This window comes from Diachasmimorpha longicaudata, chromosome 15 (assembly GCF_034640455.1).
Source record: "Diachasmimorpha longicaudata isolate KC_UGA_2023 chromosome 15, iyDiaLong2, whole genome shotgun sequence".
NCBI classification, from domain to species: domain Eukaryota; kingdom Metazoa; phylum Arthropoda; class Insecta; order Hymenoptera; family Braconidae; genus Diachasmimorpha; species Diachasmimorpha longicaudata.
Genome location: NC_087239.1, coordinates 4,315,470 through 4,335,346, shown reverse-complemented (window position 1 = coordinate 4,335,346; position 19,877 = coordinate 4,315,470). Strand labels below are relative to the sequence as shown.

General features: G+C 39.7%; 2 protein-coding genes across 4 annotated transcripts; both read left to right on the top strand.

Moving 5' to 3' along the window:
- Positions 1-193: 193 nt before the first annotated feature.
- Positions 194-5,692, top strand: LOC135169471 (uncharacterized protein). Its single transcript, XM_064134521.1, has 3 exons — positions 194-615; positions 771-1,166; positions 2,957-5,692. Exons 1-3 carry the CDS (start codon positions 598-600, stop codon positions 4,805-4,807), a joined length of 2,265 nt encoding a protein of 754 aa, XP_063990591.1. The 5' UTR covers positions 194-597; the 3' UTR covers positions 4,808-5,692.
- Positions 5,693-7,665: 1,973 nt separating this feature from the next.
- LOC135169466 (uncharacterized) lies at positions 7,666-19,291 on the top strand. 3 transcript variants are annotated; one of them, XM_064134508.1, is made up of 8 exons: positions 7,666-8,928; positions 9,074-9,501; positions 10,081-11,437; positions 14,190-14,447; positions 14,750-14,972; positions 15,680-15,806; positions 16,407-16,601; positions 16,727-19,291. In XM_064134508.1, the coding sequence occupies exons 2-8, from the start codon at positions 9,075-9,077 to the stop codon at positions 16,852-16,854; spliced, it is 2,715 nt and encodes a 904-aa protein (XP_063990578.1). In that variant the 5' UTR covers positions 7,666-8,928; position 9,074; the 3' UTR covers positions 16,855-19,291. The 3 variants fall into 3 exon arrangements, with proteins under 3 accessions (XP_063990578.1, XP_063990577.1, XP_063990579.1); XM_064134507.1 differs by having other exon boundaries at positions 7,666-9,501; XM_064134509.1 differs by lacking the exon at positions 14,190-14,447 and having other exon boundaries at positions 7,667-9,501.
- Positions 19,292-19,877: the final 586 nt, after the last annotated feature.

Below are 19,877 nucleotides of genomic sequence, written 5' to 3'. Positions count from 1 at the left end.
ACAGACAGAGAGAATGGGAGACGTCCATTGCACGTCTCCCATGACATCATCAACATTCTCATGATGTCAATTATTTCCATCGAAAAAAAATCAAAATTCCCGAAAAGATTGACTTTTCAAGGGGACCACCAATGATTCACGTAGTGGCGCATGCGTCTTGTCGTTTACCTCAATGCTACTGGTTCATAACACGTATGCGCGATGTGACGATTGTATTCTCGGTATTCCTCACAATACATCGACAGTGTCTCATCTCCTCTCCCTACATATTTTTCTAAATAATCTTCAATCCCCGGAGCATTCACCCCGAGAGCCCTCCCTCAACGGCAATAACTCGACGAACCCCTGTGCTGTCATGAGCAATTGTTGACTGAATAAACAATTTTATAAAAATCTCCAGTGTTGACACGAAAAAGATTTTGGTAAATAAAATAAAACATGGAGATGAGTGATAGTGAGTGCTGAAGGTCCTGGGATTTTCCTGGTTTAGTGGAGGTCTCGTCAGGGTTATGAACGAGGGGTCCAGGATCTTTGTTTTTGGGACTTATTTTGTGAGTGTTGGGGCCTGCAGTCAGAGCTATTGTCATCGCCAATACAATGTCGGAGACGTGTAAGGTACGTCTTCATTCCTTGATAATTATCAGATCATTTTGGGTCATTTGGTGAGAAAAATTCTGAGGAAAAATTTCATAAATAAGGGAAAATGTTCCTCTCGGGTTCTAATACGTTTTTAACACTCCACTATTCATCAATTCATTGTTTATCGACAGGAGTGTGGTTGTGTCTGTGCGAGATGCACGACGAATGAGCACAGACACAGTGACGTTCATCTCCATGCGGAAATTGAACACCTGAGGCAGAGCTTGATGGAGAAAGACAGTCACATTGTTAAGATGGAGACCCAATTTTTTAATGAAGCTGATAAATTTCCTAATGGCGAATTGGCATCTATGAGGGAGGAACTACGCACGTGGGAGGACAAGTACTCGAGACTCTACGAGGCACACAAGAGAGTGCAGAAGGTTAATCAAAATCTTGAGGACAAGTTGTTGAGGATTGTGGATAAATGTGAGACTGAAAAAGGTGCCTTCACCAAGGATATTGCCACACTGTCACATCGACTGGCTGATGCTAATTACAGGATTCATCGATTATCGCAGGATAATGTAAGTTTTGTTTTTATTCGATGGAGATGGAAGGGGGTGCATGAGGGGAAATTTTATTTTATTTCGGAGTTATTGCCCGTTAAAGACGTTTTGTTCCACTCTCTAGTAATTGGATTCAATGATTACTCGGAGTATTCGTGATTAGTCCAAAAGTGGAGTTCCGATAAGTCAGAATAAGTATGGGAACGTGCGAGTGAGATAAGCAGTATGAGGGGAAATGAACGAGCTCAGGTAGACAATTGTTTTTCCGAGAAAAGTATTTGTGGTATTTGAAGAATTAAATTTATCAGATCCACCGTAAATTACATTCTGATATCAGTTTATAGCCACAGACATTGCAACAATTTTCATTAGTTTTCCTGTATTCTGTAAATAAATAGAGAAATCCCCTGCACTCTCACATGATTAACATTTTCTGTTTATCAGTCCAGAAATATTAATTGAAGTTTTGTGACTGTTAGGAACTTTAATCGGGTTCAGATTAAGTGATTAGTTGAAATTTTCATGAATGGATAAACAAATAGAGTTCTGATAAAGCGATTAGTCGGAATAAAGTGTACATGAACTTCCAATTCAGATAGAGAATACCACGGGAAATGAGCTGGCGTAGACAGATCAGTTATTCCGAAAAGCAAATATCTAAGTTCTCTCACTTGTCGAGGAGGATTGCCACAGCGGCTGGCGATGACGTCTTGTTATCTGCTTATATTTATACAGATGGTGTATTTTATCAACATTTTTGTTTGACTTCCTCGAGAAGATTGGGAAATCCTTTCACCTGTCAAATGATTGAACTCTATTTTTTATTTTTAATTGAATTTACCATTCCTAGAATTTTTATCCATTCAGAAATATTAACATGAATTTTTGTAAATCTTGAGGAGCTTTCAATCGCCATAGGCTTAAGAATTAGTTAAAGTTTTCCCGAGTCGGTTAAACATTTAAGTCCCGGTGGAGCGATCGATGCGAATAAATAATGTACGTAATGAACAGTCCAGATAAGGATTATGAACAAAACATAATGAGCGTCGGTAGTTTTACTTATTTTAGTTACCATTTGGAACAGAAAATCGTGACAACTCGTGTGAGTGATGAGCTATTATCACTTTAAAGATTTCTTCAATATTTACTAAAGAATTTTCAATAACTGTGTTCTCTTGTTTGAAATATCTTTTGTGACATTCTAGACGAAGTAAAGTGCGGACACCTGTCGTGGACAGCACATGGAGCGTCAGAGTTTGTGCGAACAAATTATTGCTATCAGTGGATGTCTGAAATAGAACATGGAGTTGTTTTCAATTTATATAGATATCTTGAACAGAGATGACAGAATTCAATAGAAAATATCTCCGATAATTTCATAATGCTCTAACTTCCAGAGATTCAACTGGTTGAACTGGGCAGGATCGATGTATCCATTTTGTTCATTTAAAAAGTGAAATAATAGAGTCAAAATATTGCCTCGAGAAATTTCACTCGTTTATTATGAAAATAAACTCCCAGAGTTGGATTTAAAAACAAACTGCAGGCATGCATGTTCCGCAATTTCAAATATAAAATAAAAAACGTCACACGAAAACACGAATAAATTTCCCTTACAAAATAACAATGAAATATATAATAAAAATAACGATGAGCAACATATATCATGTACAATATGTACGATAGATAATCTATGATATACGCATACCACACCATGTACTCATATTTACAATTTATTTATATTTATTTTTTATATTAATAAAAAGAATTTTCGTTCCATTAAATTAAAAAACTCTGAAATATTTCAGGCGGAATATCGTAACGACGTGACACTGGCGATTCAGTTGCTGCAGTGCAAGCCCTCCAACTTTGTGGGCCAGAAATACGACTCCTTACCAACCGAAGTCCAAGCCAAAGTGAAGACCTACATCGCCCAGAAGCGAAGATCGAGTGACGTCTCTCCACCGGACGTGAAAAGCATAACAGTGCCAATATCCACTTTTCCCCCGACAGCGATGGTATACAACATCAGCAAGCCGAGCCCCATCGACAAGTACAGCGATGACGAGAGTGATGATGGCAAACCTCCCGTGGACATAGTATCAGCCTCGATAATGGCGAAAGTCCTGGAGGATCGGGAGAAGGAGAGAATTTTTGCGAAGCACTGTGACACATGTGTCTGCCACAAGACCATCCTCATGGTGGACTCTGAGTGTCAAACGACACTAGTGTTCACCGAGGAAAGCTACAAGAAGCCGTCGTTAAACGGCTACACGAGTCTACGTCAAGTCCAGCCCCAAAAACCGAGCCAACTTCCCCAGGGTTCAGTTCAAGCGAAAATTCTCCTCGAGAGATCCCAAAAATCCATCACGAACAAATCAAAACAGCCGAACAAATCGAAAAAACTTGACCTCCCGGAGATGAAGCCCCAGGCGACATCACCAATGGTGACGAGACGAGCGGAGAATCTCGACGTGACCAATGCCAATCCCATACAGACTCCAGTGGACATAATAAATGACAGAATTTGGAAGAACACGTGGTCCAACAAGACGAAACTGTCTTCCAACAGGTCTGAAGACCCTTCGAAGTCCCCCAGGTGCAATCGTCCAGGGGAGATTGACCTGGACGTGATAAACGAGAGAATCTGGAAGAAGAATTCACCGAACAACAATCAACATCAGAATGTGACGTTGATAGAAGTGACAAATGCTGTGAACCTTAATCAGACAGTCAGTCAGTCTCCAGGGGTTGCTGCGAGTCCCAGTTTCAGTAGTGATAGTTCAGCGGTGATGATCTCGAGTTCAGAGCCTTCGAGCAGCTCCAGTGACCTCATTCAGTCGAAGGGCGACAAGAGGAGAATTTTTAATGGCAACACGACGAACAATACAGCGAGAAACTGCCTCATGAGGGTCAGTCAGGCATCAAAGAACATTCTCCTGGACAATGCCAGGGGTAACTACCAGACGGTGGTCTACACTAGCCCTGAGAGTCTCAGTGGGAGTCCCAATGCCAGTAATTTATCGAATACAACAGCTCTAGTTCATAATAATGCATTGAAGAGTCGATCACTGTCGACTAGTAGTGACGAGGCATTTCCTATTCTTCCTAATGACTCGCCCACGCAACTCCATAGTGCCCAGAGGGTGGCTGAGTGGGTACAGTCATCTGTAACTAGTTCACAGGGTAAAAAGGGTGGTGAGGGGGTGGGAAACAAGGGGCACACGTTGATCAATATGCCGGGGTTTGGGGATAAGTTCAATGGAGACGATAGGAAATCAAGTGTAGGAATGGTGCAGGGAACCAATAGTTTACGTTCACTTAGCTTCAATAACAGTGGAACTGATAGAATTGATGATCAGAGGATTGAAATACCGGAGAAATTGGAGGATGATTCGACGCAGATCAAAGATCTCATCTCATTTGATTCGAATAATGAGGAGGAGGGGGAGGAGGAGATAAAGGCTGATGGGGACTATCAGGAGATTAAAATTACCAAGGAAATGGAAGAAACTTATCTCAAACTCGCTGCCAGTCTTGATCCAGTATCGTTGAGTCTTTCTACTTGTGTCAATCCAGATATCACTATTGAGAAGTATAGGAAGGATGTCAAAAGGCTTCAGCCGATGAAGATGATTGATAAAACTGGTGGGGCATAGCGAGTGTGAGGGGACAATCGAAATTGTTTTCTTTCGTTTTCTGTTGCTTGGGGGCTTTTGGAATTAGGTATGAATGGAATTTCTGGGGAGTAGAGTCAGGATACAGGACAGGTTTGAGGTATATTCGTGGACAATTTCAGGGAAACGCTAGCCCTGGTGAATAAATTTGATGATGATCCATAAATTTGATTGTGGTAAATGTAAAACCATTGTGTAAAATCTTGTTTCTGGGGATATACCTTAAATGATCATATTTCTGATGGATATTCATGACAAACTGATCAGAATAGATGAAGTTTTTAATCAGTTTCATGGCGCCGAGGGTGTTTGTCTATCAGGGAAGAAATCGTGATAAAAATAGAAGAAAATATACGAATAGATTTCATGTTAGGATTAAATTAGTGGAGTCTCAAACTCCTTCAGAAAAGTCGTTCATGAGAAAAAGTGAAAAACAAAATAACATGTGTGCTCATGGGAAAAACAGATTGTAGCACCCTTTGAAGTGGTGATAAGAATCTGAAATTTCATAAGCGTAACGGGGAGATATTGGATCTTTCCTGATTAATTTTCAAGTGCTTCGGGAGGCTCGTTATTTTTAGATAAATTATTTCACTGTGGGAATTTACACGGAGAAAAATGACCAAACATGTTATATAATTCTAGACCAATCAATTTCTCGGATTTTTGTCCTCTGTCTTGGGGGGGAAAATAACTGAAAACTGAATTTTTGGCCGATGAATTAGAAAAATGTGAGAATCGTGAGGGTAATTTGTATCCAGACTGATAAATTGATCTTTAACGTTGTCAAAAATTAATAAATACGGTTGCACAATTTTTTTTTGTTGAAAAAACTGATGAAATATAGAAAATTTTATGAAAACATTAGATTAATTTTTTTATCGTAAAAAAGGACGAAAATGCACAAATTATATGTAATTTTAGTCTAATACTTTTCATTCGACTTTTATGTCGAACACCAAAAAATTATCGTGTAAAATGTCAAAGACAGGTCAATGTAGCTCACCAGATGTCGTCACGACGAGGGATTCTTCCAGATAAGCGCCGAATAGTGATAGCGATTGAATAGGGATTCCCAGGAGGACACGTAACAATATTGACTAAACAGGAGGATCATTTATACATCTGTGGATGTGTTTGTTTACCGAGAAAATCCTAAGATAGTCACTAAACCAGTATTTTTTCACCGAATTAAATTTCACTCCACAATTACCATTAGTAGTAAAATTAGTCACTATTTTCTAGGAATTTTTTATCCAATTTTCTCTGCGTCTAGAAATACTGACAGTTACCTCTCACTTTGCCGATTTAGCTCATGAAATTTACCTACAATATCATGAGTCATTGGATAAACACCCGTTTTCTGAGGGCTTTGGCATGAATATTCGATCATTTGGAAAATTCCATTTCATTTCACGACAATTCTGATGAACATCCCTCAGAAATTCCATTCAGAAATTTCCAAGAATGAAAGGAAAATGTAATAAAAATAGTAAAGAAATATTTCTTGCCGATGAGTTTAAATCAAACTGAAATTGTATCATTATGCAGTCACATTTACATGTCGCGTGTTGATTTAATTAATGAAAAATGGGATGAAAATGCGTAAAATAATTGGCGTAATATGAATTGCATGTTGTTTGGGCCTAAACTGATTTTATGGCGATATATATTCCATAATTATATGAAAAGCAAAAAAAAATAACATTGATATCAAATGGCATAAATGTACACGCGTTTTTAATGTTTAAAATTAATCAGTTCATTGTGTATTCGATATTTATAAAGACTCAATTGACAATACAGTGATTGTACGAGGTAATGATGAAATCAATAACTATCGAGGCGAATTGTGTACGCGCAAGCCGAGGGCGGTGAATTCGAAGGCTTTTTCCCTGCTTGGTATATCATTACGATTATCATCTTAGACAGTATTATGAATTTGATTAATCGCTTTCAACGCGTTATACAATTATGATGCCAAAGGTCGTACTTGTGATTTTAAAATGAACAGTTATCAAGTCTAAGAGAGAAAAAAAAATGAGGGAAATCGGCCTTTAATAGTTTTTAAACTGCAAAAAAAAGTGAAAAGCTGATCTAATGTAAATCGGTAGCGTCGGGGTAAATGTACCATTACGTCCTAATTACGTTGCTGTGAACTTTCTGTTGACTTGAGAATAATTTTATTATTATAACTAAGGAGCAACGGGATTGCTTCGATGAATGAAAATTGCAATTCGCTTTCCCATTATTTAGAAAAAAACAATTTTAGCGACTTTGTTATCATTTTTCGTTGTAGTTGACCAGGATAAACTATTTTAATTTTGTTTCTCTGATTTGTTTCTAATAACTGAACTTCTTGTCAGAAGAATATTGACGGATTCCTCCTCAGTAAAGTGTAGGAAGTTTTTTTAATTTATGGGGAGGGAGAATGATTAATCATTTTGCATTTATGAGGAATCAATGATAATTAGTCCGATCAAGTGAATGTCACCCAGTTTTCGATTTATAAATCATAAGCGAACCGAGCGATCTACCGATTGAACCTGAGAAAGTGAAACAGACAGGCTTTTCATTTTTCTCCTGAAAAAAAAATTGAAAACACGATAAACAGTGTGCGTGATTACATTAAACTAATTTAGTAGTGGAAAATGTTGAACGACTGGGAGGGATGTCCGATCGAGCGTCTGTATATAATGAATTACTAAAAAATAAATCGAACGAACCAAAATATTAAATGTCATTCTTTAACCCTCACCGATCCACACTCCAAAAGAAATCGAATGTTTCAAGAAAACTCAGATGAATTTCAGTTAAATTTCGCCCAAAAAAATCACATCTATTTTAAGACTTATAATCCCTAATCGAGACTTCCTTCAAAGGCTTAGCTCGAGACTTTCATGTTTTAAATTTAGACATTAGAGACTCTCAACTTAAGAAATCGGGCTTTAAGTTAAGACTTTCGAAAATTTAATGCAAGGATTTTCGACAGCTGAGAATACTTTTATTTTCGGTGCGTTTCACTAAAGCCCGGCTGCACTACTTATTAGTTAGACTTGAAAATACTGCCCAAAAATTCGGGTCAGACCTTCATCAATTTATCTCGTTTCACCACTTCGTTACTGATTAATTTATTTATGTTTGTTGGAAAAAAAAATTAATGAAGAATGGAAGCATTTGTGATGGCTGTCCCCTGTACTCCAGGTACTCATACCATCCCAGTACCTCTCAAAATATGTTTCTACCAGCAATATGATAAATTTTGTGGAGTGCTGTCAGTGGCATTGATATTAACAATAAAACCACCAGTTTAAAGGTCAGATATTGGCGATAGTTAACCCTACGATAGGAAGAAATATGGCCCTGCCCAGTTTTCCTTCCAATCAAGCTAATGTTCCGATAATTGGCAGAATGTACCTGAGTACCAGATCAATTCACCGGGATAAAAAAAAACGAGCTGAGTAGCGACCCAGATTCTTCACCAGTGGTATTCTTCAATTCGTTGCTTTTCCACTGCTCCTGTTGTTCACCGATGCCTGACAAAAACCAGGGTATCGTGTCATTAACATCATCAGTGCAGCAAGAAGCGTGAAGACAATTGAATCAACAGCTCCCCCTCCCAACCCCAATAATAAAAGAAATAATAATATCGTAGTGTCTTGTCGATTGAGTTGTGGAGTAAAATCAGTGGATAACATCGAAGAAAAAAAAAAAATTATTTCCGTATTTTTGCGGAATTTCCTGTATTTATGAATAATAGAGTCGTTAGGTTGTACATAATGTTGAACATGAGCCGCAGTCTCGTCGGCGAGTGGTGGTGGCCGTCGGTGAATCGTCGGTCAGTCAGAACCACCTGAAACGGTCAAGCGGGTGCCTCAGAACGGCCAGTACGTCTGACCAAGTTGGGTGGACGGGACTGAAACCACTCATTCCTCATCAACCACATCATTCACAAAAATTCGGTGACAGTAGTTCTGTCCACGGAGAGACATTTATTTTTTTACCATCACCGACATGATTAATTAATTAATTAAAGTGAGATATTTCTAATAAATGAAAAAATTTAATGATCTATGGTGCGTTACAGTGTACTAGTGAAACAGGTACGTAATGTCTAAAAATAAAATAATGAAGAGGAGAAAATGAGGTGTTGGGGGGATTTTTTAGCTACGATAAATTTTTATTTAATGCAAAATGTTAATTATGTGACACCACTGTTGCTGCTATAAATATTCGTGGAAAGTACAGAATGACAACAAAGTCACGGAGAAATCGCACGAGACCGGAGACAGACGTGGGCTTCCGGTTGCTAGATAGTGCCAACATCAACGACTACTATTTAAGTGTAGTTAATTATGAACCACCCGAACCACCCAGGGCACCTGAGCCATACAAACTTGCCTCATCCACGATGGCACGTGCACATAGAAAATCGAGTTTTGTTATACTCGCTGAGACTGAAGAGGGTGAGGATAAATCGCCGAGTGATTCACCGATTCATGGGGGACACACGAGATCGGGAAGATCTAGGAGTCCGTTGTCACCGAGCAGGGGCATCAGGACTGGAAGGGCTTCGCCGTTCAGGCCCAGGGGATTCAAAGGGCCACCACCACACGCTCAATCGAGACCTCCAACACCACCAGCCCCCACACGACGGAGGAGATTCGTTCAACCAAGTAAATAAAGGATTTTTCCTTATTCGGGGGTTTGGTGAATGGGTTACCGGGGGGGATGGGGGATGTTTTTTTCCGGGTGGTGAATGCTCTGTCCGTTAATTTGTCCTAATTGCACCGCTTCGCTGAACATCTCAGCTCTTTTTCGTTTGGTGAACACGTACAGATGTAGAGATGGAGAAATTTTTGGCGTTTCCTTCTCTACTTTCTCAAGGACACAGGAGTCGAGTGGGATAGGTCATGAAAATGTGGGGTATTTTATGGTCCTCTAAGGGTTTCATGACCTACCCTCGTGACTTTATTCGAGTCTAAGGGGGATGAAGACATACTGACAGCATCGAATTAGTTTTTTCAGTTTTAATAACTCCAGGACGTTCCAAAATATTTTGCAAAAAAAAATGTTTGGCCAGTGGGTAATTCCCAAGGAAATATCCACCAAAAGGAATGTCCAAGTGATCCTGTGGTATCTCATCCTCCCCATTGTCATTACATAACAAATAGAAAAAAGAAACTCGATTTCCCTGGGCTCCTAACGACTCCCTCTCCACAATTCACGTAATGACTCCCTCCAATTATTTCCAGAATCACTTTCACAAGGCAACAGTCCACGAAAACAATCGCTGATTCCCCAGCCACGTGGTGGCCTAACAACAATCAAGCCGAAAACCCAAAAGCCAGAACGAGAACGATGGGAGCGTCGAGGAAGTAGAAAGTTCACTCACCTCCCTCGAACGAGTTCCCTGAAGACACCGCAGCCAGTGAAACGTCCCCTCATCGAGTCGGTCCACCCGACGAAGGAGAAGGTCCCCAGGGCGATGACGAAGTTGCCGAAGCAGGCGATCAAGTCCCCAACGAAGATCCCCATCCGCACCCCAACCAGTTCCATTCCCAATCGATTCGTGAAGATGTCCAACGATCACAATTCAAAAATTAAGAACTCGGAGGCACCTCCAGTGTCTCATCCCCATCAGTTACCACCTGATGTCCCACCATCGACCACCAGCACGGGGAATCCAGACTCGTCGCCCCTCGTCACCGACGATTCAGTGGTGATGGGACGTCTCTCAGGACACAGCGACGACAGCATCAGCGGCGCCAGGAACGAGGAGGAGTTGGGGCTGGTGGACCTGTTGAAACAGTCGTCTGGGGCGAGTGGTACGTCGAGTGTTGTCAATGCCACGACGGCGACGGCTGTCCAGCCCCTGAGGATCGACGCAGCGTCGGTTGTCCCTGAGCCCCAGGTCATCACTGAGAGGAAGACTCCAGTTGTCCTGCCGCCAGTGGTCAACTCCCCGAGGAAGGAGAGCCCCTCGTTGGAGGAGAGGAGGGACGTGGAGAGACAGACTGTCACTGCCGTGGCTTCAGTGGAGCCAGTGAAGGAGGAATCGATCCCCCAGGTCCAGCCGTCGAGGCCCAAACCGACGACCTCCAGGGACGAGGTCAAACTCGATAGAGACGAGGCGAGGAATAATCCAGTCGAGGTCGAGGCCTTGCGGCCCTCCAACATCCAGGATACCAAGGCCGTGATCGATGAGACCCAGAGGACGAGGGCTGGGGCGAAGGCCCAGGTGGCCAAGCCCCAGTCCAACAGGACCAGTCCACGCAGCGCCGGAGGGGGCGCCAGGCCACATGGGGAGAGAGAGACTGATGGGGATGATGTCCAGGTGTCCACGACTGCTGATAATAAATTGAGAAATCATGGCAGCGAGGCGTCCTTGAAATCATCAAAGTCCAATGGACTTTCCACTGGATCGGTGGAGAGCATTCGATCCACCGACACTGGCGTCAGCTTGAATACCGTCAGGGGGGTGCATGGGGTGTCTTCGGCGAGGGAGAAGAGGGGAACGCATATGGTGAAGAGAACTGATGAGATTGAAACACTCAGTGGGAATGTGATGCATCTGGAGAGGGAGAGGAGGGCTGAGAATGGAGAACCTGCGTGAGTATCAATTATTATTATTGGGGGGAGGGGGGATAGGGGGATGGGGAGAAGAGGTAAAATGTAATTGATGGTTGTTGGTAAATTATTTATAGAAAATTCTAGTGATTTCTGAAACTAGAAATTTTTAAATTAATTATTCCACCAGTTTTGGCAAAAATAATCTTCTTAATTATTTTGTATTAAAAAAATCATTTGCAAAATTCAAATCAGCGAAGCAATTGGAGATTCTTGGAAGTTAAGAAAAAATAGAAAAATATTTCACTGGAGAAAGAAAATTGGAAAAAATACTTCGATAATTAAAAGATTTCTCGACACACAGCTGAGTTCTTGAGGAATATCTCGGAATCTATGGGAGTTATGAAAATTTTTATAGATACCATTTTTGTTGCTCTCAGATCGCTCCACAAAAAATGTCTTATCAACAATTTTGATATCTCCCTTAGATCCTCGGGTATTCCCAAAAAACTGATCACCCATCGAAGTTTACTTGAATCGTTTTATCGATTCACCTCTGAATTGGTGAAGAGCTTGATGGGGAACGTCTAGATGATTCCACCAGATGTGGGATGATTTGGGTTGAATTGTGGAGGAAGGAAAGAGCATGTGTATACGGGTAATTGAGTCCTTGCTCATCAAAGTTTCTTGACCTCGGTGGTATCATGCGAGGGCATGAGCGTGCGAGAGAGCTAGCCCCTTTGTACCCTGACCACAAGACTCCTTGATACTCCCTCTATCGATCCACCGGGAACTGCTGAGATTTGCATGCCACATTGGAGTCTACGTTCCTTACCACCCCTTTTCATTCCTCCGCCGGAAGTCAACGGCGATCGAAAACGACATTCGCACTGTCAACTGCAGCCTTTGGGGCGCATCACGGGGTTAAAGAGAATTATTGGAGGGGTGGAGAGGGTGATGGGGATTCGGTCGATGCCGTCATTGGCATGAGAGGGTACCCAAGGATTCGAGAAAGCTCTAGGAATATCGAAAATTTTGTGAAAAAATATTTCAGGTGAATAGAAACAAAAAATTACCAGAAAAAATGTTAAAAATGTCCAGAATTGGCCAAAAATTAAACTCAGAAAGTTTTTATATTAAATTCGATCGATTCGATTCGAATCGATCATTGAGACCGATGATTGGTTGACATAATTAATCAATGGTATTTGCCGATACCAACAATTCACATCAGAAAAAAATCAAATAATTAATCACCAAGAATGAATTTAATTACTAAAATTTATTCGAATTTGAGAAAAAAATTGTAATTAGTAATAATTCCGCGTTTCTACAATCAATAATTAATAATGATTCAATCGTTGATTCCATCTAGCACGTCCACCTGACGTTAATTACGTAAAAAAAATCTCCTGGCATTAATCACTGAGAATCAATTGCACAAAACTGTCTCCCGACACGCAATAATAAATTCCTATAAAAATTCAGCGAAGTGGATAAAAATTCAATAGAACTTCCCCTCAAGCATTTCGCAAGCTGATGCTAATTATCCCCCAGAAACCCCAAAACGACTTCCCCCCTCGAACCCATCCCATAAAAATAATCAGTAGCTCCTAATAATTAAATGTCCTCCATTAACAATCAGCATAAATTAAATTCACGATTATTATCTACTCCCCATCGATCTACCCCCGTCACCACCAAAAACGACTGTTCACCAATCACTTCAACCCTAAACTTTCCCCTCAAAAATTCCCAACTGCAAATTCTCATTCCTCCAACGCAATTTTCCCCAACCTCATCACGATACTTTCCCATCGCATTGCGATATTATTCTCAACAAACGAAACAACGAGGAAGAAACAAAACAATCCCAAGATCGATGTGAGTAGCACCGAATGCCTGGAATAACGTTGGCTTATTCAAGCCATAATTTTCATTTCTCCAGCTAGAGAAAAAAAAAATCGTAGAAGTAAGTCAAGTGGAAGGAGTTGAGTTTTCTTTGACCTGAGTCTTATCGCTCCTGAGCTCGCATAACGCGTTTATAAGCACGGGTCAAAATGAACGTCATGACGTCGCGTGCGGCCAAGGTCGTGTGAGAAAAAGGAGCCAAGCCCACATTTTTTAATTTTGACCCTCTTCCATCCCCCACCCCTCCACCCTCCTCGGCGACTCGTCCTGATTTATTCTCACCAATCATCAAAAGTCCCACCAGCTTCCCACCATCTCCACGTCCATCATTTATTATTGCAAAGACCCCCAGGGCCAGGGGGTTGTCCAGGTGGAAATGAATAAATGACAGGTAGTGAAGAAAATGTACAAGAGGTTTGTGTTGATGATGTAGTGGTCGTTGGTGAAGGAGGCAAGAGTCAGGGTGGCCTATCGATTAGATGGAAAATCCCTTCGCGTGACCAAGTGGCGAGCTGACTCCCCCAAGTCCTTCTTACCCATTACCCTCTCCCTCTTATAGCATTACCCACAACTTTAGTGGGCTATCATAAACGACTGGCCAAGCTCGGACCTCGGGCATTGCTCAGTTGTCGGTGGCAATTGCTATTTGGTGGGTTTGGTATCACCACACGGTGCTAATGCGTCTCAACGCAAATGGACGATTTCCTCTGTCCGGGAAGTGCTCCCCAGGGGGTGATAATCATGGAAAGCGTAGGGGTGTTCGATTATTGGAGAAATCAGGGGTGAGAAGGTATCTGGGAACGGAGGAGGGATTGTCACCGAAGGGTCTTCTGCCACCGTTGGGTGTCGTTGATGGACAACATCTGGTGTTTACTGTTGATAGTATTGTGGAGACAAGTGGACCAGTGATGACTGGCCAACAGGAGAAACTCACGAGGGTGGGACGGTTGAGGAAATGGAGGAGTTCGATGATTGAGCGGTGGAGGCAGCGCTTGAGGGCATCCAAAATTGGATGTCTTGGGGGGCGCAAGGGAAAGGTCAAACAGCAGAACCTGGAAAGCAATTTGGGACGAAGTGAAGGCAACAATCCAGGGGGTAATGAGATCACCAGGTGTGCTAGGTTTAGGGCAACTTTTTGCAGGTAATTAATATTCTGATTCACGTTGGCTTCCAGAATGTAGAAGATTTCGTTATGAAAAGATTTTTTTTAGCACGATTATTTGGCATGCTGTAGGAAAAATCAATCGTCAAATGGCTAACGGAATTTTGTTTTGGTTGATTGTTCGTGAATACCAGTGACTAGGGGAGAGTGTCCAGAGGCTAGTCATGTAGATGAGAAATATTGTCACCGAAAAATGTCCCGTGACATTTAGTGGTGAAGGCTTAGCACTGGTAGGTGCATTATTTTTACGAGACTGATCGAAATTATTGCATTTTCTTCAGGGGCCTCAGGTGGGGCAGGAAAGTGGCGCCTTCAGAGTCCAACAGTTGCTGTCGACCTGAGGGGACTTGTGGATTTTTGTGCTATTGCAATTGGTGCAGACTGCCAAGCTGCGATTGCTGTCGATGTTGCCACTGCTGCAGGCGAAACAGTGACGCTGAACGAACAAAAAATATACGTGCCAAACACAGTCTGACCAGTGTTGCACCTCCACCACTTTCTGAGGTAATTTAATCCATAAAATTGGGGGAGGAGGGGAGATTCGGGGAGAAAGATAAGGGCGAAAATGTACTTGGGGGTAAGACGAGTGGAATATCTTGGAGCTAGGGAGTCTAGGGAAATTTTTTGGGAAAATTTTTTTTAGGGCATTTTAAGGAGATTGGCTCGATATTGGGCGGACACTGGGTCGAACACTAATGGAAATAATTATTTCGTTTGGAAAATTGAAAAATTATCCGATACATGTGATGCATCGAGCCAATAACATTATATATAAGTGACAATAAATAAATAAATAACAATAATTTTATGTATTTAAATAATAAATACAGTTCTATCATTCATCAGAGGGCTGCAGAGAGAAAGAGACTCGGAAAAATGTTTAAAAAATAATAACAAAGTAAAATAAAATGGCAGTAAATTGAACGCCATATAATCTCCCCTCTCCAGTGAAAAATGAAAGAATAAAATCGAATTAAACAAAAATACAATGAGTTTATTAAATGGAAATGTTATCTACGGAAGAATCCATCAAATTCAGAAGTAAAATTGTGAAACGAAATGTCGGAATTTTCAAAAGGACCTTTCAGTCTCCCCCAATTTTAAAGGTCGTCACGATCATTCTCCCTTAAGTTTTAAGATAATCATCAAAAACAGCGCTCCATTGATTTTTTCATCAATCTGAGACATGAAATCTGGCTCTATGAATTCAGGCGCAGAAGTCTAAGCTTCCGGAAGTCCTTGTGGAGCACAGCTCAGTGATGCGAGGGGCAATTCCGTGTCTTCCGGTGCCACTAGCATGGTTCTGCCTCGTTTGGAATGTTCTCTTACCAGGAACTGGTTAGTATAAACACAGGAAACGATGCGTTTTCAAAACTTGGTGAAAAAAAAAAAATAGATGGAAATAAACAATTTCCATTTTAACTCTCGTTCAGAGTGAAATTGAGTAACAATTCAAGCTCTCGAAGTACCTCTAGTCTTACGGTAAATTCAAAGATTATGGAAAACTGCACGAAAGTTACAATAAACTCGATTACATTCCGAGTTACATTTTTTCCAAGTCCATTAATTTTTTATCAAACAATTAATCTATCATTTTATGTGAACATCGATATTACCATTGTAATTAAAAATTAAAATCTCAACTTTTAATTGAACATAAAAACGTTGAAAAAATTATCAGCTCGTGTTTCATAAAAAATGATTGACTGTTCAACAAAGACTTTTTGTTATTGCTTATAAGAAAAAATATTTTTAAAAGCTATTTTGGCTACTCTCAATCATTTCGTAAGTAGAATAACCACTTTACGCACATCGTGGGTAAAATAAGTACATTACTTGACTTTTTTGGGCGCCAAATAATGTTTTTGAAGGATAAAAAAAATTTTTTGAGCTCGCATTCTCAGATAAAAATCTCCAGACATGAAATGGCTTTTACAGGTACTGTTTGGAGTGGTCTGTTCAACCTGTGCGCCGGACAACCTCGATTTGCCCAGACTGCCAGTGGTAAAAGTCGATTCGGCGCTCTGATTGTCAACATCATAGTGGGAGCTAGCCAAGCTTTTACCGTGTTGTTTTGCCTGGTCGGCTGGGGGTGGAGCATCTGGTGGGCTGTCACTATGATTCGCTTAGCGAGTAAGTCATTAAAATGCAAGTCATTAAAATAAATCCCTGAAAAGTAGACTCAGGAAAATATAAATGTGAAGTTTACATGAATTTTTTTAATGGGAATTTCACGGTATGTGCTTGTTTTAATGAAGGAAAGTGGAAACGATTCAAAGCCGCTGAGGCGACCAATGGTGATCCGGAGGCTCGTGGTCCAGAGGGTGTTTTACCTGCACCTGGTGTACCCACTCACGCACTCAGGGGCGTGGAAAGGGCTCGCTAAAGCCCGAAAACAACAAAACAACAGAACAGAAAAGTTCACACTTCTTCCGTCAAGCTGTTTCTGTGCTTTTTTACGTGAATATATTTCTGTCGTGAAATGGTGAAAGGAGATTCATTCCCAAAATTGTTTATTAAAAATCGATAATGCTTTTATACGAAATCGAGCACGAATATGATTGTAGTAGTCATGGGGGTGAGTGGAGTAAACTGAAACGTCTTCAAAGAATAATAATTCAGAAACCGTAGAGGGAAATCGAATGATTCTCTTTTTTTTTCAAAGCTTACAAACAGAACTTCAAACTGAAAGAAAAATCGTCCATTTTCCCTCTACCAATACCAAGGCGTCGATGATTGGCGACGGTCCATTTTACAGGATTTTTGTCTAACTGAAAATCTCAAAATTAAATTAATCCCCTTTTATGTCGCATCGTACTATAAGTTTCATTGGTGGCACGGTGTGACGTAAAATGGGGTACACCACTTGAACATAAGTTTCGTTTGCTGCGAATGTGAAGACAAAACTTTACTTTCGGGGAAAATAACATTTTTCCTCTAGCGTTTTCAAAGGGACGAACTCACGGAAGTCATGTTTAATATCTGAAAATATAAAAACAACTGTAATGTCACACAAAGTCCCTACTTGCGCCGAAAAGTTGCCTGAAAGTCCTCCCAGAGATAAAAATTACCATTTTGATAACTTGGTCATTTCTTTGTGGTTTTGTAAGGACTTCGAGACGCCTTTTCGACGTCAATCAATTTTTTACGTGGAGATTTGACAATTGTTTCGATATTTAGAGAGCGACAACAGCAGTTCTGTTAATGGTTTTATCCATAAAAAAAAACATTCCAAAACAATTTTTATTTTTAGGAAAGAGGATTGGAAAATGCTGTTGAATGCTATTCTGTGCTCTTTGAAAGTTCCCATGAAAAAGATCTTTCATTTTTCATTCCCTCATTTTCACGGTATTTTCAAAATAATGTCAGAGATGAAGTGGTGAAACGTAAAACGGCAATTCAACTTTTCGCATTTCGTTGGAGATTGAATTATCTCCATAAAACGTGATCGGAAAATGTCAAGAAGTAGCTTTTGTTGGGAATTTTATCATCCCCAGCAAAATTACCTTAACATACTCCTCGCTATGGCAGGTTCCCCATGAATTTTTATTGTTCAATTGAAAAATTCAGTGAGAACTACCAAAGGAATATTTTAGAATATGAGACAATGTCTGGAATTTTAACTAAATCCCCACTATTTTGTTACATAACTTCTTGATTTTACAAAACCAAAAAAAAGAAAAAATATTTTTCCCTCGAGCATTCGTAGAGAAAAGTAGGACAAGATGGGCACTTAAAAATTTGTTTTTCAATGTTCAAACATCTGTACCGTATTTACCCGTTGAGATGCCGAAGAAAAACAATTTTACGTTCTAAAAAAAAAATCCATTCAATCGAGCACTGAATGAGCAATTAACATATCAAAGAGTGAAAAGCCTTCGCTTTGTCCCACTTGTCCACATTTCCTGGCTAAAAAATCCTCATCACAACCTAATTTTCTCATTCTCGAAATAAATGCAAACTTAAGGGAATTGGATCTGATAAAATTATCAACTGATCTAAATAAGCCTGTCCTCGTTCAAACCTTTAAATAAAATCTCCATTCCCAAATAATTCATGAACGTATCTCATCTCACCACTTCACGATTAATTCGTTGCTTTCAGTGAAAGCATCTCCTGTAAATAAGCAAAGTGCCCTTGACTTTTTTTTACAATAATCTCAACAAAGAAAAAAAAGTAAAAAAAAAAACAAACACACGCTTGATATTATCATTTCCTAGTGAATGAAGAATGATGTATCGTGTAGGTAAATCTTGTAAATATTTGTTAAAAAAAGGAATAAAAGACAAATTGAATAAATTCAGTTGCAGTTATCGAGAAAAAAAAAACTCTTGAGTATGAATAATCATTCCTGTTGGTTATCATGTGGGTGTCAATTAACGAATATTAAGAGTATGTATTACATGTTTAATGATGTGATTTTTCTCCATCATGTTAATTATGCACAAGTATATATTGTTAATATAATATGAATGTTACAGTGTATATGTTGGTACGGTTGCATGTTCATAGTACTGATTATATAGTTTTTTTTTAAACTTATTGTTTAGATACACAAGAATAATAGTTGTTCACTAGTCGCTAGCAGCTAAAGCTTCATTTGCATTTCGTCCTTTATTATTTGTTTTCACTTCTGTTGTTTATCCCTTGGCTATTTCATAATTTTGTTGAGTGTCACTGTCACTGTGTAAATGTCCCTTCCATCGTCGATATTTAATTAAATATTTGGCGAGTGAGTGTAACGAGTGGTTAATAAATGCCAGATGAATAATCACATAAACGTATTAATTCGTAAATAATAAACAAATGTGAATAAATCAAATCAACGGGAAGTAATGAGTTCACAAAGATGATAAATAATATAAGTGAATCAATCGAAGATTAACTTCACCTTTTTTTATGCTCATTCAAATTATTATATTGTATATATATATATAATTTTTGTTCTTCGTAAGTTTTTACTTCATTCATGTATTTTTAGTCACCTAATCCATAGGTATACATTTTGTTTTTTTTTTTTTTAATTCTTGGCAAATCCGAAAAAAACTGTTTCCAAAATAGGAACAGATCATTGTGCTGACTATGTATAGAAGGTGCAATTCTCATTACCTCATCAGTATCTTTTTCTCTCTCTCATCATCTCCCTCAAGAACACAATTTCCTCAGTATTTTCTTAAATCTCATTTTTCATTTTTTTTTATTCCTTCAAATTCCCCTCAATCTCTCGCTTCCTCTCGTAATTTATTCTCGCTCACTCGCTCAAGTATTTATTTCATTTAAATTTATTATTTTTTACTTTTACGTTTTTTTTTTCTTTTTTTTTCATTACTTGAATTATTTTTTTTTCTTCTCGTCTAGACGGTGGTACACTTGGTAGGGTGCTCAGGGCTGCTAGGCACAGATAATTGA

Bases quoted from the DNA above. Each gene is read 5' to 3' on its own strand.
- LOC135169466 (XM_064134508.1), top strand. From the start codon at position 9,075: ATGACAACAAAGTCACGGAGAAATCGCACGAGACCGGAGACAGACGTG. The intron at 9,502-10,080 runs GTAAATAAAGGA...AATTATTTCCAG, and splicing joins GAGGAGATTCGTTCAACCAA to AATCACTTTCACAAGGCAAC. The intron at 14,448-14,749 runs GTAATTAATATT...CATTTTCTTCAG, and splicing joins TTTAGGGCAACTTTTTGCAG to GGGCCTCAGGTGGGGCAGGA.
- LOC135169471 (XM_064134521.1), top strand. The intron at 1,167-2,956 runs GTAAGTTTTGTT...GAAATATTTCAG, and splicing joins ATCGATTATCGCAGGATAAT to GCGGAATATCGTAACGACGT.